At 27.1% G+C, this 18,877-nt stretch overlaps 1 protein-coding gene across 11 annotated transcripts in view; it reads left to right on the top strand.

Moving 5' to 3' along the window:
- Positions 1 to 18,877, top strand: part of LOC107065355 (uncharacterized) — a 67,345-nt gene that overhangs the window by 42,477 nt on the left and 5,991 nt on the right. For 10 of the 11 annotated variants that reach the window (XM_089176103.1, XM_089176101.1, XM_089176102.1 and 7 more), the window contains 5 exons: positions 14,505 to 14,800; positions 15,990 to 16,157; positions 16,443 to 17,546; positions 17,745 to 17,825; positions 18,556 to 18,833. In XM_089176103.1, coding sequence (XP_089032229.1) covers positions 14,505 to 14,800; positions 15,990 to 16,157; positions 16,443 to 17,546; positions 17,745 to 17,825; positions 18,556 to 18,833 — 1,927 coding nt within the window. The remainder of the gene's footprint in view (positions 1 to 14,504; positions 14,801 to 15,989; positions 16,158 to 16,442; positions 17,547 to 17,744; positions 17,826 to 18,555; positions 18,834 to 18,877) is intronic. The other variant, XM_089176105.1, reaches the window with a different exon arrangement.

Raw genomic sequence — 18,877 nt, 5'->3', positions numbered from 1 at the left:
AAGTAAAAATGATATGGGTTATGTAATACTTATGAATAGATGCATGCATTGATGCTTAAGTTGCAAAATATAATACGTGATGTAATGTACGTAATTGGGTATCAGTAAATCGGTATTAGAAGAAACTTGGATAAATGTAAGATGAAGACCACGTCTCTTTTAACTTTGATATTATGAAATTGACTATTAAAAATCGGTTACGTGAAAGTAAATACAAAATTATGCGAATTTTGCAAATATAGAAATTGATTCACAGATCAACTTAAGTTTCATGGCACATGTTGCAATGTATGTAATTGGGTATCGGTAGATCGGTATTAGAAGAAACTAGGATCACGTCTTTCAACTTTGATATTATGAAACTGACTATGAAAAATTGACAGTGCAAAAACAAACCAAAACTAATGCAGGTTTTGTGAAATCGAAGTTTCTGTATGTACTGATTTTTAAATTTTATGGCACTTATTGCAATGTATGTAATTAAGTATCGGTAAAGCAATATCAAAAGCAACTTGCATTCATATAAAAAAAGAAGAAAGTTTTTGAATTTTGTTATTACGCAATATAATGAAATCATTAATGTGGAAGTAAAGTGAAAATGATATAGATTATGTAATACTTATGAATCGATTTGCTAAAGTTGCAAATTACGTGACACAATGTATGTAATTGGGTATTTTACTTACAAATCGATTTGCTTAAGTTATAAATTACGTGATACAATGCATGTAATTGGGTATCGGTAAATCGGTTTTAGAAACAACTTGTGTAAGATAAAGATCACCTTTTTCAACTTTGATATTATGAAACTGACTATGAAAAATCGACAATGTGGAAGTAAATACAAAATAATGTGGACTTTATAAAACTTAGAAGTTTATTCACACATATGAATTTAAGTTTTATGCTACTTGTTGCAATGTATGTGATTGAGGATCGATAAATCGGCATCGAAAACAACTTGTATCCATAATAAAAGAAAACCATGTGTTTTTATCTATCATACAACTTATTAATTGTATGAAAAATCGGTAATAAGGAATAAAAAAGTTTGGATGAATGTATTAATTTTTTAAATTTTATTATACATGTAACATCTTTATGTAATTTGGCATCAGAAATATCTTACATCAATACAATATAAAAAACATGTTTTTCAATAATGGTATTATTATACATGACAAACTGTGAAAAATCCTTAATGTCAATCCAAACTGTAACCAAAAGTGTCAATGCATACTTCACAAAACGTTTCAACGTATAATAAAGCTTTTATCACTGTTCAAACCATTTTGGAGTTTAACAAAACTTCAACAATTCAGTCGTATAAAAAATCAAATTTAATTTGTTGAAAATATTAAATGAAATAAATAATATAATTTATTTTTTATTTTTTGTAAAATAAATCGTAAAACCCATTAGAATACAATAAACTTAAAAATAATCATGAATATATTCTAAATACGAAAGTGGAATATGTTTTAACATTAAATCTACTAACAATTAGTACATAATCATTTAAACCATAAATCACGATTTCTCACAGACTTTTGCAACCATTGCCATAACCAATATCTTAAATAATAGTTATTTTTTATATAATTATGAGTACAGATATTAATCAATTTGGTATTTGCTAAAATAATAAGTAAAACAATATATAAATAAGAATAAAATAATAATTAATTTAATTTTAATTATTGTAATATTAAATTAAATGATACAATAACATTGAATGCAGAAGTTTTAATCAAAAGTATAAAACCAGCTTTTTTAATCTGGATAAAATATTAATTTTTTACTTATATTTTCCCACTGATATAGAGTTAATTTCTTCAACAAAAAACTCATTGAATTTTTTTGTGAATCTAATGTATACTTATTTATAGAGTTTATCTTACAATTAACTCATATTGTATTGCGAAACATAAAAGTCTATTAATTAATATTATACTCGGGTAAGCTTAAATATTATAAAAACTCACTTAATACTTCTCTAAAATAAAAGTATTAGGTCTACCGGAAAATTCTGTCCGTTCAAACAAACATTAGTTCAATTTTTCGTCACTAGGGATAAGGCCCCATTTCCTAAAATGAAATATACAAATTGCCACCATGTTGGCAAGAGTTATAAAAAAAATTAAATTAATTAATTATTCTAATTATGAATAATTTATTATTTTATTTTATTTAAAAAATGGAAAAAATTTTCAGATAGACCTAATGTTTTATTTTCTCCATAATTTCAATTACAATTAACCTATATTATATTACAAAGAAATGAATAATTGTTATTATTAATATTACCCCTCTACGTAAGTTAAAATAGTATTTCTCTTCTTGTAATTGTTATTATATTAATATTATCCCTCCCCCTCCCCTCACCACGTAAGTTAAAGTAGTATATAAAAACTCATTTAATTCTTTTCTAAAACTAAAGAATTTTATTTTCTCCATAATTTCAATTACAATTAACCTATATTATATTACAAAAAATGAATAATTGTTATTTTATTAATATTATCCCTCCCCTTTCCCTCTCGTCCCCACGTAAGTTAAAATAGTATATAAAAACTCATTTAATTCTTTTCTAAAATTAGAGTATTCTTCTTCTTTATAATTTGAATTACAATTAACCTATATATTAGATTCAAACCATGAACTTTTTAATATTAATCTTATTCCATTTTACTTGAGGTAAGCTAGAATGGTATATGGAGATCTTTTACATATTAAACGGGATTAATAAAGAAGTAAATAATTTACGCGCTGTTAATGAAAGCCCGAGCGATCCACTTTTTTTTTCCTCTCCACGCACCCACCCCTTTTCTCTTCTTCTCCCTCATTCTCTCTCTCTCTCTTTTTCTCTTCTTTTCTCTCTTTTTCTCACTTGCTTTCATTCTCTTGGTGCGTACGTGTCGCAAGCTTTTATGCAAATAACAGCATACGGAACAGCCTTTACTGCAGTTAATATTGCACCGTTAACAGCTTACCTTCTTTCCACCCTTTTTTCCAAAGTGGAAACTTGATAAGACGACAGCGTTACCTACTTCTTACACTCAACCTTTATATACGTTATTTTTCAACTTTCTTTTTCTTTGATACTAAATTTTAATCGTTATGATTAACAAGAGTATAAATTCGTTTACGTTACTTATAATTACTTTAAGTGGGTCATTTTTATCAAAAATTTGGGTGACATGAATTTTATTTTACATATATAGATTGTACATATTTTTACAAAAATTCTGATTGAAAACATTCCTTTTATTTTATACTAAATTTTAATCGTTGTGGTTCGATTAATAAAAGAATTAATTACTTTACATTAATAAATACTTTAAACGGGTCATTCTTGTCAAATATTTTGGTGAAATTAATTTTAATTTGCATATACAGATTGTACATACTTTGAAGGATTTAATACACAAATTCTGACTGAAAGCTTCGATTAATTTGACTTTTATATATTGTAAACTTTGAATGAGTTATTCTCAAATACGATTTTTCGAATTTGTATAAGAAAAAAAAGAAAGAGATTTACAAAACCGATTAAACTTAAATTTTTACATGTTGTTCTGTATATCAGTTAGACAATAGTTAAGATTAAATAACACTAATAGCTACATAATCAGCAATTAAAATAAATAAAAAACATTGAAAAGAAATAAGAATTTGAGATACTTTAATTTTTAACTTATACCAGTTTTTTTTAATTATTACACCAAATTTTTTTCATCAAAATTTAAACTATAACTGCAACCATACAAAATAAGGAATTAACTCTAATATATTTTTTTAAACAAATAAGGAAAAATCACTTCGGCAATTTATCATGGATATCATATCAAAGGTAGATAATTAGTTTTGTTAAAAAAGGAAAATATTTTTCTGTTTATAAATTTTTTTTTAATAATTAAAAATGTGATTATATTAATAATCGAAAAATTTTTAAAAATAACTCATTTTCATTGGAAACAAAATTTGCGATACTACTCGTATTAGCCCCTTAAGTTTCATCTTTGATTAGAATTTTGAACTTCACAAACAAATTCTTGATTTCAATAAAGACGAAATGAATATAAAAAATAAAAATTAACGTTTTAAAACTAATATAAATAATTCTACATAAAATATACGTAAATGTTGTAGTAAATAAAATAAAAATATAATCAAATACCTACACTATCGATCAAAAGTTTATAATAACAAGTTAATTTCTATAAAAATTCAAAATCACCAATTAATTTTAAAATAATCTATTGTTATGAATCAAACGTTAACAAATGGAATTATGTTTTAAGAAATATCAACATTATCTTACAACCATAATGTTCTTGTACAATTCCTACACCCGCTTTAAACCAATTCTCGAAATGAACATACCTAACTCACAAATTATTTGGCAACTTTGATAAAAAAAAATAATAGATTAGAAACACATTGAATAATGTAATAACCAGGATTGTCAAAATACGTCTGCAGAGAATGTCGTTTAAAATAAAATTAGTTCCTTTATTTAAAAAAGAACAATTCAAAGAAAAATAAATACAAAATGTAGTATAAAATACTCCTAAGATAATTTTATTGACAAATAAATTCAACACGACGTTAGACACTAAAGGAATAGATAAATATTTTCTTTTTTAAATAAATACAATATCTCTATTTCTATCTCTCTCTCTCTCTCTGAAATTTACTTAAGTGATATCAAACATTTGGCCGGTTGTCGTATGTGTCAGAGTTTCTAAAGAGGTTAATTGCATTACCGTTCGTCATTACGTCACACAGATTCAGATTGTTTAATGATAACAATAATCGATTAAACTAAAACATCGTGTAATTCATGTAATCGTTTAAATTGTTTAAATCATAAATAATAAATAGATCAAGTTCATAAGAATAACAAAGAGATGTAATATAGAAAAAGTGGGAAGGAGGGGATAGGGTTGGGGGTGGGAGGTTTAGATAAAGGAAAAAAAAATTATGAAATTCAGGTAATATATTGTAAGAATGTATTGAAAAGACGAATGCGAGGAACGACAGGTCTGTGGGGTGGTTAGTGACGATCTGTTGGAAGCTGAGGACCGAAATACACTCGCACGGCCAATTCTCACTAACACGAATCTAATTTCCAATGCATGTGCAGCCAAGCATCACCCCAGAAAGTGGCCGCGCTATTTCAGGAGGGCCAGCCAGTGCCATGTAGCGAATCAGGAACGTATCTCAAGTTCGATCCACCTTGTTTTCTAATGCTTTATTCTTTTTCGAATCTATTATTCATATAGTACTTTTTTTTCACCATATTTCCTAACTAACTACTGAAACATGAAACGATTTTAAAAACTTTCTCATTTCTTTTCAAACTCGTATCTTATAAATAAATACGAACGAGTAAAAGTTTAGTAATTTTATTTAAAATTCTGTGCATATTTTTTTAATCATAATGGGATGTGAGATAAATGTTACGAATATTTTATAGAAATTTTTGGGATAAATATATTTATATTTGATAATATATTTGTCAAATTATCTTTTTATAACTATATCTAATAATTATATTAGGTATTTTATTACGAGTAGAGATGAACAAATGTTGTTGATAAATTTTGAAAATGAAAATGTTTCGTGACAAATTTTTAATAATTATTTTGAGAACGATTTTAGAAGGATCAAATAAAAAATAGTTAAAGTAATTCTAGCAAAAATATTTGATGTTACTAATTAAAAGGGATAAACAAATTGCAAAAGAACGTAAAAATTGCGACGAATATTTTGAAAACATTTTAATTGGAAGAGATTAAATATGGAATAAAGAATGTTAATGATGATTCTAGTAAAAATATTTCATATTATTAACGAAAAATAATGAACAAATATAGTCGATAAATTGAACAATTCAAAAGCTTGTATAAAAGATTATATTTTAAATGAATTCATTCTTCATCTCGATGTATAATCTCACAAATCACTTTATTTCGAGTTTAATAACCATCGTGTATCTCTATGACTTAAAATCTCTTAAAATGATAAAACATTTATAATCCGCTAGGATGATCTGTATATTTGTATATACCTTCTACACATAAAATTTACGTTGAATTTAACGAAAGAGAAATAACGGTGTTTGACTGACTAAGTAAATATCCTAACTCCCTATTTCATTTCCATTTTGACGATATTTTCTTAGAATCACTTTAATTCAATGAACGACAAGATATTTAACACTCTAGATAATTAAATGTAACAATTATTCGTATTACTTTAACATACTTAGTTCATATTATTTTATATAAAAGTAATAATATCATTCAACAAAGATTTTATCATTTTTATAATGAATATTGTAAATGATTATTCTATTAGGTGGTTCGGAAAGTCGTTTCTTTTTTTGCTGACGCAATAATGGCATTAGTTGATGCAAACCGACAAATAGTAACACATAAGATCGATGAGAGGTTAAATTTATCAAATTCAACTATTTATGACCACTTGAAAGGTTTAGGTTTAACCTCGAAGCAAAAATTATCTTCATTTTTACAAAAGAAAAACGAAACGACTTTCCAAACCACCTAATATAAACGAAACTTAAATTGTTTTTTAAAGTCATTTATATTCGAACGATAAAAAATTCTATTGGATTGTATAAAACAATTGAATATCTAATTATTTTCTAAATGTTTCATTTTCTTTAATTCCCTAAGAAAGGTTTCTTCGAGAGAAAAAGCTTGCGTTGCATATTTTTTCAGACTCGAAACGAGACGGTGCTATACATTGTCTGATTCGAAATTATTAGCTAATACAAGTATTTACATATAAATATTTATATGTGTATTATGTATGTATATAATTTAAATATTATTATATATCATTATTATTTAATTATTATTATTATACTTTGTTTGATTTAAAATTGTTAGCTAATACAAGTATTTACATATACATATTTATATACGTATTATATATTTATATTAGTTATTATTATTATATATTATTATTGTATATATATATATATATATATATATATATATATATATATATATATATATATATATATGTTATTTTTATAATATTATATATTCTAAAATATATTATAGTATATATATAATATATGTATTATAAAATATACATATATTATATTAATTTTGTATATGTGTATCGCATATGTTTGTATTTGTGTGTGTGTTTACTTAGAAACATACATCGAAATATCGACGACGAGTAACTTTTTGTACAGAGGCGTTTCCAAGAGACGAGCAAGAGTTGACCTGAATAGCTAACATACGTATTCGCGGATAGCATGTGCGAACGTGTATAATGCATCGTTGCTACGCGCAGCTTTTAAGCTCGCTTTGCAACCTCGTATTATTTCACTTATACAGATACCCTTGTAACGTCCAATTTAATCAAAGGAAACGACGATCCTCCAGAAAAATAAAAACGATGAAAATTCGTTTGATTTTCGACTCACATTTTCTTTTTAAATCGTTATTACTTCAAAAGCATTCTCTTCTTTTTTTTTTTTTTTTACTTGCTACGCGAAAGCTTCTAATTACTTAAAAATTTCTTTTTATTATCGAGCATGAATCAACATTATTTATCTCGATGTGAATGGTCTCTATTTTAAAATAAACATTTAACATCTCGAAACACAAACTCAACATTTATTCTGTACCTTTTTTTCAATTGTTTTTTTTTTCTAGTTTCCTCTCGTTAAGCTTTATTACCTCGAGGCATTTTTCTTTTTTCTTTTAGTATTACAATGTGAAAGTTGTTCATTAAAAAATCGTTTATTCTTAATATAGATAAATCAAATTTATTGAACACAACACGTGAAATAATTCTCTTTATTGAGATGATTATTTTATTTATTTTGAAAAACAAAGTTGATAAATAATTTTGTTAGTTCATTATTAATTTTTTGAATTTTTTTTCGGTAATCGTTTTTACTTAAAGTAATTGTTTATATATTTATTATTTAAATAAGGGTAGTTCTGTTCAGTATATTTCCATGATTTGAGAAAATGTGCGGTTGATCAGAAAGTTCATTCATTTCAATTATTATTATAATTACTACTGTATTTATTCAGACATTTTTTTTGTGATTTAAAATATCTGTTATTTATTGTTACTTAATTTTTAGGAAAAACTATTGGATATTTCAAAAAATGTTATTGTCAAAATTTGACGTAGTATATCTTGGAAAAATCTGAATTCAGCAAGGTCTTCAAGAACTGATAAATTTTCAGAACCTTTTGCCTTAAAACATTTTAACATAGAACACAAAAGTTAATAATTTATTTAAAATTGGTTTATATTTTTCACATAACTCAAAATTATTGAGCTCAACTTATCCATTTAAGAAGAATTTGTTTTATCTTGAAATAAACATTTTTTTGCATAGTTTAAAGTATTTTTACATATAATACGAAAGTTGGTAATTATTATATTTAACTATTTTTTATTTACTTTACATTACACAGAATTATCAATCTCTAGGTATACATTGTCTGTATTATTAATTTTTGTTTTAATCTCGAAATGAATTTAATACTAGTATTTTATGTTCTTATGTCAATTCAATTTTCTAGGTTTCTTTTCCTTTTAATCGTAATCATGTACTTCAAAATGTGGTTCCATAATATATTACAAATGAATATAGTATTTATTTTAAACTTTATATCTTCTTCATATGACTCAAAATTATTCAGCTAAAAATAAAAAGTAAAAACATATAGGTACTAAAATACTTCTTTTTTGAAACACGTGTACTAATTTCGTACATATGAACATAATATCTCTTAATTATGAATTTTAATCCTCCTTTAGCATGACGAATTTTACCAACGTTGCCGGGGTAGTTTTATGTAAAATCAGTGGTACAAATAGAAAAAATAAAATAATAAAAAGAAATAAATTAACAATTTTATGTGTATTAAAATTAAAAACTACGTAACTGTTAGTAACAATTTCAAGAATAAACAAAAACATATTTATTTTTATTTTAACAAACATGTGTACTAATTTTGGACATACTAACATACCTCTTAATTATTAATTCAAACCCCTTTTCAGCATGATGAATTTTACTAACGCTACTGGGGTGGTTAATTTCAATATTATTCTTATTTTTAAAATCTAAAAAGATTTATTAATAATCTTTAAGGTCTCTAAAATATTATATCTAATATTATATCTCATTATTTATTTATAACTTTAATTAACAAATAAAAATAATTCTTTTGGAACATGACAAGAGAAAAATGGTATCGATGTAAAAATTAAAATAATAAGAAGAAATACATGAACAATTCTATAAGCATCAAAAATTGAAAACCACCTAACCGTTGGTAGCAATTTCGAGTATACGCATACATACACATATTGTATACATTTGACGGCTCGTGAACCACGTTGGTGACCCACTTGCTTAAACGCTGGTGAAATAATATTCTGTCGTCTCCCGTGCGAGTAAAAGGGTGGAGGGAATTCGAAAACAGACACACATATACACACGTAAATATATACATTTATACATACGTGTGGTGGAAAACGTGACGGAAAGGGAAGAAAAAGAAGAAAAGTAATAGTTGGAGTGGGTGGCAGAGTATGAAGAGGAATGACAGGGTGTGTGAGGGTGTTCGGGAGGGGGGAGGAGGGGGTTTATGAAAAAGAAGCTGACTCTTGATGCATCGTCGTCGTTGCACATCAAAAACCGTAATGGAACATTGTCAAGTAGAAGTACTTCGTTAAAAAGCGTGGCAAAATATCTTTTGTTTGTAAGCTACGCGAATAGAGAAAAGAATTCGACTAGAAACGAAAGTTTCATCCTTCATATAAGCAAAAAAAAGTACGAACACGCGATTTTATTGTTGCACGAATAAGACAATGAGCAGTATACTAGGGGAATAGGAATTGTTGTGATATTTAACGATTTTTTTTTCTATATATGTGTTTCTTACGTGTTTGCTGATAATTAGAACAATAGGACTAATGTAAATCGAATAAATGGAAAATATTGATTTTGTGATTTATTTTATTTAAATCTCTATTATTTCTATTATATTATAAATTATTATATTATGATATAAATTATAATTAATATAATATTTATTATAATATATAATTAATATTAATATTAATTGTAATTATTATATTGTTATTATTTGTATTTCTTTTTGAATGCATCGTAAGTACATTAATTCAATCATATTTAATGTGACAATTAATTATACAATAGAGTATAGAATATATTATTAAATTATGACATAAATTATAATTAGTATATTACAATTGTGCTTATATTATTATCATTTATAGTATAATATATTATTTAAAATGCATCACGAATGTATTAAATAAATTGTAAAATATGAACATTATTTACACTATAAAATGAATTACATTATAAATTTTTTTTAATTTTTTTACTTAGTTCACTGTAGTTATTAGCGATGCTATTTCAGTAATTTCAATAATAGAAATAAATAATTTTTAACTTTTATCATTCATTCGACTACAATTATGAACAGAATTTCGTTATTAATATTAATTTTATTTAAAAAGAGAAATAAGTTTTAAAGTTATTGAAAATGATCAAAGATTAATTATTTGTATTGATATATTACTTTCTAGTTTCTAAGGTTTAATCTTTCCAACTAAATCAAAAGTTTATTTCTGAGAGAAAAATCATATTTTTTTTAATTAAGAAAAATGATATTAGCTTTAGTTTTGAAGATTAGATTTTATTGGAATCGTTATTTTATGTCTAAACAATATTTCAATTCATTTCATTTAATTTACAATTTAAAAAAAGAACATAATAAAAACTGTTTTAAGAACGTCTAATCATTTGATAAATTTCTATTAGAATTTTCTTATTCATTCGACAGAATTATTCGCAATAATAATTCACCTAATTTGAAACAAACAAAAAATATAATTTAAAATTTTATTAAAAAAAACAATTGAGAGAATAGTTTTATAATACTTTATTTAAATTTTGTATTAACCCAAAAATGTCATTTCATTTAATTTATAAATAAAAATAAAAAAACAATTAAAAATAAATTAATAACGTTTAATCGTTTGATTATTTTTTATTAAAATTTTGTGTTGACCTGAGAGAATCATTTGTATTAGCAGTGTAGAACCCACGCGTTGTGGCTGCATTCCATCCCTGAAGAGCATGCATAACGTTACGCTCGTATGTATGTCGTATACAACGTAGTGAGTCATAGAAGATATGTTGAAACCCAGTCACGTGTTGGCAAAAACAATACGACTTATTACTGAATAATAGAAAATCTTCAGAATTTCTTATTCAATGATAATTCCTTTTTCTATTGTATTTTTCATTATTTTTTTTTTCTTTTCTTACAATCGTCCATCTTATAAATTTATTTTTCTTCCCTCCGGGCGGAAAGTGGCAACCAATTACATGTGCTCCAAGACATTTCTTACTTTATCGCCCTAGGTATGTAATATACTATTTCTTTTTCTATCGTATTATTAACGTAAAAAAAAAAAAAAAAAGAAATCCGTCTATGTTTTTGTCATCTTTTTACAATAAAGTTGAAAATAAAAATTAAGATTCATGAAAGTCGTCTTTCTTTTCAAATAAAAAAAAAATAAAAGAAAGGAACAACAACAAAAAGTAGAATAAATGTATCGAATATGTAAATGTAGTACCGAATTAATGCCGGATATTTGAGATCGTACTTTGATCAAGTATTCCTAGAGAAAACGTCGTTACGTCGTGTCGCCAAGAACGCGAACTAGGTCAACAATATATACAAATAATTGTGCATATTGTTAAATAAGACTGCACAGTCGATTTACATTGATTTAAACTCTCTCTCTCTCTCTCTCTCTCTCACACACTCTCTCTTTCTACTAACGAAATTGATTCAATTAATAGAATTAGAAAGATTAACATTCTTTTTCATGCTCCATTAATTCGTTGTAAGGACATCTTTAAATTACTTTTAATTCACAATTCGTATAACATTAATTTATAAGCGAACAGAAAATTAAATTATTTACATTAACCTCTCATTCAAACAATTAAAGATGTGCGTGTGTGTATGTGACTAGTATTAAAAAGTAGAAAAAACAAACTTATTATAATTGGGTTACAATATTATAATTTATACACATATTGTTACGCCATGTAATGTAATAAAAGGTGTTGTAAGTTTTTAGTGAAGCAATTAAGCTTTTATCAGAGAATGACCTAAAGAACCTAAAGAATTGTGAGTAACTTAACGAGTGATGAGATTCGAATGTGAAAACTCGAATGGAGTAGAGTAGTTAAAATATGAAATTTATTGAATATTATAATTCTATTACAGTGAAGATAGATAATTAAGAATTAAAATAAGATATTTATCTTTTTCTGCTATTGGTGGGATAGGCTTCTGGTTGTGTTTCGATCAACACAAATAGAATAATTCTAGTTTTTAATTACATAAACTGAATGCAGTCTTATTGTTAATATCTTATTGAAGATTTTCTATTCAGCCTGCGTGGGACATATATGACTCACACTTTAAAGATTAAAAAAGTTGTTTAGGACACATGCCTTACATTTTTTCGATATTACAAAGCTATAATTAGCAGGAAAAGATATAAATTTTAATATGCATTAGGCAACAAACCAATAATGGTGTGAAGTTGCCTATATTTGACTTTATAATAGTTTTTTGTTTTTCAATGATATTTTCAAGTAGCCTGAACGGAAATTGGAGGTCGTATACACCTCACACGACACAAAACGTGTTAACTAATACAAACTTATTAACTAATGTAGAATTATTAACAAATACAGACTTACTAGCTAAAACAAAAAATTATGAATAACAATAATGATCTACCTATCTTCCTGATTTTTTTTATAGACCTATTCCTACTTTCACTTCTTAGACCAATTACTTCGTTACATCAAATCAGTTAATAGAATATAAAACTTACAATTAGATCCTTATTGGATAGTTACGTTGACCCCTACAAGGTTCATTAATTTAAAGCAGTGGTTCTCAAACTTTTTTCTCTTATCGCCCCCATTCCTGAAAAAATATTGCTAATCGCCCTCTTGAAAATTTAATTTCTTAATTTCTTAATTTGTGACCTGTTTTTTTTAATAACTGAAACTGTGGTGAAACTGAGAAATGAGAAAAATTTTGTACTCATTGCACTCATGATCTTTTTTTAATTGCACACCTGTACACCTAAAATTCCAGTTTTTACCTGTGATGATCTTGTCATCGCCCCCCTGGACCGCTTCATCGCCCACCAGGAAGCGATGTCGCCCACTTTGGGAACCACTGATTTAAAGAATTGACAAAGAGTATATCTACTAGAGGTAAAATTCAAACGATTTCGGACTCATGAATTTCTATGAGTCTACTCCTATAGATAAGAAAACTGATCCTTTATTGAATTTTCTTATATTTCCTAAATATGATAATAAATATACGTAATCTCCAGAATATTTATCTAAGATTATTCGTATCTTTTATTCGTGAACAATACCGCACATGAGTGGGAAATGTTGGTAATCTGTTTTTTTTAATTTAGCAATAAAATAATATTGGGTTATTTGATATAAGTCTTCGATGAGAACAATATTGAACTTAGCAAATAAAAAAAAAAGGAAATTGTTTAGGACATAATATTAATTTATTACAATTTTTCACCATAATTATTATTATTTTAATAAAATATATTTGTGTGTGTGTGAAATATAATATATATAATAAATAATAAATAAATTTATATATAAATTTCAGTGTTACATTGTTGATTTCCAATGAACTTCGAAACTATTAAACCGATTTTAATGAAATTTTTTTATTTTGTGTGATTTTTTTCAACAAAAGATATAGAATAGTTATTATCGCGATTATTATCATTTTTTATTGCTAATTTAAGGATTTAAATTAGGATTTAAATTTACTATTTAGAGGTTATCTAAGTCTCTAGGTACTGTAAGTTTCTAATAGATGGCGCTGTATTATAATTCAATTATTTCGATATATTCACGTCATACGTTTTTTTCTGATTTACATATGACATAACTAATCTTGCGTTTTATATTTTTTCGAGTATTATTATTTTATGTATTCCATTCTAATTGTGGTATTATTTTGTTTATTCTTATAGTTTACTAAATAATTTAGAATTATATTAGATCAACATTTTATAACAAAACCACAGCAACGGATGGATGACCGGAACATCTTAGTGTATATATATTGATATATAAAAATAAAATATATTGAAATAAGAATTATAATATATATTTTTGTAGAGATAATTTTAATGTATTAATCATTAAAATTTCTTTAATATTTTTTCCATGTAAAAAAAACAACAACAGGGAACAAATAATTCTTAATGTAACAAATAATTCTAATTCTAAGATTATTAAAAATATTTCTATAATTAATTCTATAAAATATATATATGAGACAAATTTATAATGATTTCTATTTTACCAATAGGTACCTATCAAGGACAATGGCTTCGAGGTATGAGACACGGATATGGAGTAAGAGCAAGTGCACCATTTGGTTTGGCGAGTCACTACAAACCACCAAAACAAGTAAGAGCATCTTTAACGTCCTTAAGAAGTGCGGATGGTGGTCCAGTGACTGCACCAACACCTGATCCAACCGATAAAAGAGATCGTCGAGTGGACGATAGTAGAGGAGGATTTGTATTGAAAGCCAGGAGCGATGATCCTCCAGCACGAAGAAAGAGTTTAACAGAAAAATCATTGAAAAAAGGAATTCTTTCGGTAAATTTCTATTGCATTCTATTCAAAATTCTTTTTTCAAGTAACATTTATTTGTTTTAATTTTATGTCAGATAAGTTCATAATCAAAAATTTTAACAATTTCTAATTTAATTTGATGTAGAATGGCAAGTCAAGTAAAATTACTGATCATATTTTCAGTGAGTTGTTGAATAATATTCATCTTATAATATTTATACTAAAAGAAAAAAGAATTAATTCATCATTAATTCATCATTTTAATAAAAAGAATAATATTCATCTTATAATATTTATACTAAAAGAATAAATTTTGTTAAAAATTTTAACTCTCTAATCCAATTATTTGAGAAGTCAGGAAAAACATTTGATTTCTAGTTTTTAATTTGTTTTCAATTTGGATATTTGTGATCGACTCTTATTGACTTTTTTTATAATTAATTATGGACAAAATACATGAATCAAAGACATTTTCAATTATTTCGAAGCTACGCTTGAATTTTCATACAGGAAAGAAAATTAAAAATGGTCATTTTCCAATGAGTTCCTTTCGAGATATAATTATAAAATTTTTGCAAAATACTGGCTTCATAAGTTTATTAATTTTTTTATTTACTCTCAGTTTTTTAATTTTATTGATTTAGTGTAGTATTGTAAAAAGCATAAATATAGGTTATTTTTCCAGTATTATTATTTGTTTTTTACATATATTTTATAGCTTAAATAAAAAAATTTTTCATAATGTTGCATTAAGTCGATAAAATTAACAAAAATGGAAAATGAAGATATTTAGAAAACAAATATTTTATAAAAATTTCATAATTATACTTCGAAAGGAACACATTGAAATAACAACTTTTAATTGTATTTTTTTTTGTTTTTTTTTGTAAAAATTCAAATTTACTTCTAAAATATCTAATTTAAAAACCTATTTGATTTATACGTTTTGTAATTAAAAAGGAAATCAACAAGAGTCTATCATAAATATCCAATTTGAAAAAAACAAACAAAAACCAGAGTTGAAATTTATTGCAAAAATTGTTCTTTTAGTAAGAATATTATAGGCTGATTGTGAGTGTTATTCAACAACTCGCTAATGATATTTATTTTATTTGATTATACCGTTGAATAAAAATATTACTTGTCTCTTTTTCATGTCAGCAACTCATTTAAAAATTGAAAAGATTTCTGACAAAATCATTTTTATGTTCAGGGTTTAAAGATTCGAAAACAAAAGAGCACGGGTGATTTGGAAAAACGTGGAACAGGAGGAAGTATTCGAAGTAATGCTAGTTCAGCATCATGGATGTCAACAGAAAGTTCACAGAGCCAAGCTTCAGCGTCCGTCCATACCGACAGTAATGCGTCTTTTGTCATCGAGGTGAATCATCTTCTTACTTTGATCGTATTTTGTCGAACATATAAATATATATAAATAAACTATACGTAGGTACATAAGTAAATAAGCTATATAATTTATTATCAAATAATATAGTACTGTACAATTGGCTTAACATTTAAACACGGATTGCAAGATGTTTGCTAGCTGATTTCGCGATAAATAAACTAATGAAATTATTTTAAAAACATTAAGTTAAATTCGAAACATCAAACGATTTGAAAACGATGATGAAACGTGGTCTAATAAGAAAATTTAATTCTACAGGATGAACAGATGGACGCATCTGTAACCGAGACTTATCTTGGCGAATGGAAAAACGACAAGAGAACTGGTTTCGGTATATCGGAAAGAAGCGATGGTTTGCGTTATGAGGGGGAATGGTTCAACAATCGAAAGTACGGTTATGGAGTGACAACATTTAGGGACGGTACCAAAGAAGAAGGAAAGTACAAGAACAACGTGTTGATTACTAGTCAAAAGAAAAAACATTTATTTCTGATAAGATCGGCCAAATTTCGCGAAAGGATAGAAGCTGCTGTTAGTGCAGCTCAAAGGGCGAGTAAAATAGCATTACAAAAAGCGGATATAGCAATTTCAAGGACAGCAACGGCACGAGGGAAAGCCGAGTCAGCTGACCACGCTGCCGATCATGCTAGAGACGATTCCGAATTAGCTCAACAAACAGCTAAACAGTTTGCTCCAGATTTCAGACAACCCGGTTTGGAGAGACTGAAAAATCGGGAAATTCCTAAATACGTACCGCCACCTCAGGACACTGTACCTGGTAAAAGTATTCTTCATAAGAGCACGACGTTTGATCAAACGATTGGATCGACCCCTACGAAGTCAGCCATTTCTAACGTCGATTTGACCGCAACGACGACGACAACAACGACCACGACGACTACGACAGCAACAACAACGACGATGCCATCTACCTCGATGACAGCGAGCAACGTGATGCAGTCGATAAGAAGGGCTAGCATGAAGCCGCAAAATATGATGCAGAATCAAATACCCAATCAGATCACACCTAATCAAATTTCCAATCAGATTCCACAAATGGTCAATGCTCAAAATACTTCTCTTCCAATGCAAAATCCTTATCAGACGCAATACGTTCCAACAATGACACAAAACTCGCCTCAACAGAATCAACCATATCCTAATAGCATACCAAATCAGTATCCCCAAAGTCCTTATCAACCAAATCAATATACCAATCAGCCTAACGCATATAACCCGGCTCAATATCCTCCTTCTGCTAACCCAGCCCAGCTGGATCCTGGGTATACTGGATATCAGCAGCAACAGACGCCGGCTAAATCACAAGGATTCCAAAACATGCAACCTTATTTAAATCAACAGGTAATTGTAATCAACGTATATTTGTTGCTATTATTTAACATATACATTTAACTTTAAGGTTAGGAACCATTTTAGGTTACGTATTCATTCCGGAAATATGTGTGTATGTTACGATTTAAAGACGATTATCCTTGAAAGTTTATTCTTTGATTTTGAAACATCAACGTCAAAGCTCTATGTTTCTCTGTTTCTTTCTAGATCATGTATCCGCAAGCCCCGGTTATGTACGGTCCAATGACATACGCCCAAATCAATCAATACGAAGCTCAGCCTTATGGTGTAAGCGACTTGACGAGTCCCCGATTGAACCTTTTTTTAGGTTATCACATCCATCGACTTGTGCATCTATTTGTCGCTTTCGAGATGCATTCATAATTTTGTATAAAAAAAGAAAACAACAATAACAACAAAGAAAACAGACAAGATAAAAAGATAAAAATAATTACTCAAACCTATCAGAAAATATTATTTTTATTACTGCGCGTCAGTTTTCCGACCTCGTAAAAAAAATCCTCGTCAGTTTCGTGTATTTTTGTGATGCCACTCTCATCGTCCTGTGCATTTTGAAATAATGTTATTGAAAACTTTTGCACTGATCTATTTTTAATTAGGTAATCGTAGCTCCTCACTGCACAACAAAATGTCCGACTCTAATTGGTTTATAATGGACAAATGAAATTTCCCCTTTTAAATTCCCTACCTTTTTTTTTTGAAATTAATATTTAACGTTTTATTAACATGTATTAACGATACAACATTATGACTGATCATGCTAGATGTCTTTCCATAAAAAAAACACAACACCCCTCTGATATTCTTCCACCAAATACAAAACTATGATGGAAGTCATTGAAAATATGTCCAAAAGTGTACTTCTAAAACCTTTACACTCGATGTAAACAGATCTCTGATAGAATCCCAAAGTTCCTTTTTTTACTATTGAATTGACTGATTTTCAAATTATCTTCGAATTGATGCAGTATAAAATGATTTGATTTCTGTTTTTCAGACGACGGTGCCGAATCAGTACGGACCCAATCCGATGAATCAATACAATTCACAGTCAATGTTATCTCAACAACAGCAACAACAACAACAACAACAACAGCAACAGCAGCAACAACAACAGCAGCAACAATCACAACAAACGCAACAATCTATGCAACAATATACTGATGGGATTGCTGATATTCAAAGGCCACCAAGTTCAACGAGTATACGAAGGAATAGCAGAATTTTAAGTCCGCAGGACAGACCAGGAAATATTGGACAAACTTTGAACGACAGGTGTTACATTTTTATTTAAATTGTTATAGAATTTTTATTTATGG

This window comes from Polistes dominula, unplaced genomic scaffold, assembly GCF_049000335.1.
Source record: "Polistes dominula isolate Pdom_NZ unplaced genomic scaffold, Pdom_raw_medaka contig_21, whole genome shotgun sequence".
In the NCBI taxonomy this organism is placed as follows: Eukaryota; Metazoa; Arthropoda; class Insecta; order Hymenoptera; family Vespidae; genus Polistes; species Polistes dominula.
The sequence above is the reverse complement of the archived record's forward strand: the minus strand, read 5'-3'. Positions and strand labels throughout refer to the sequence as shown.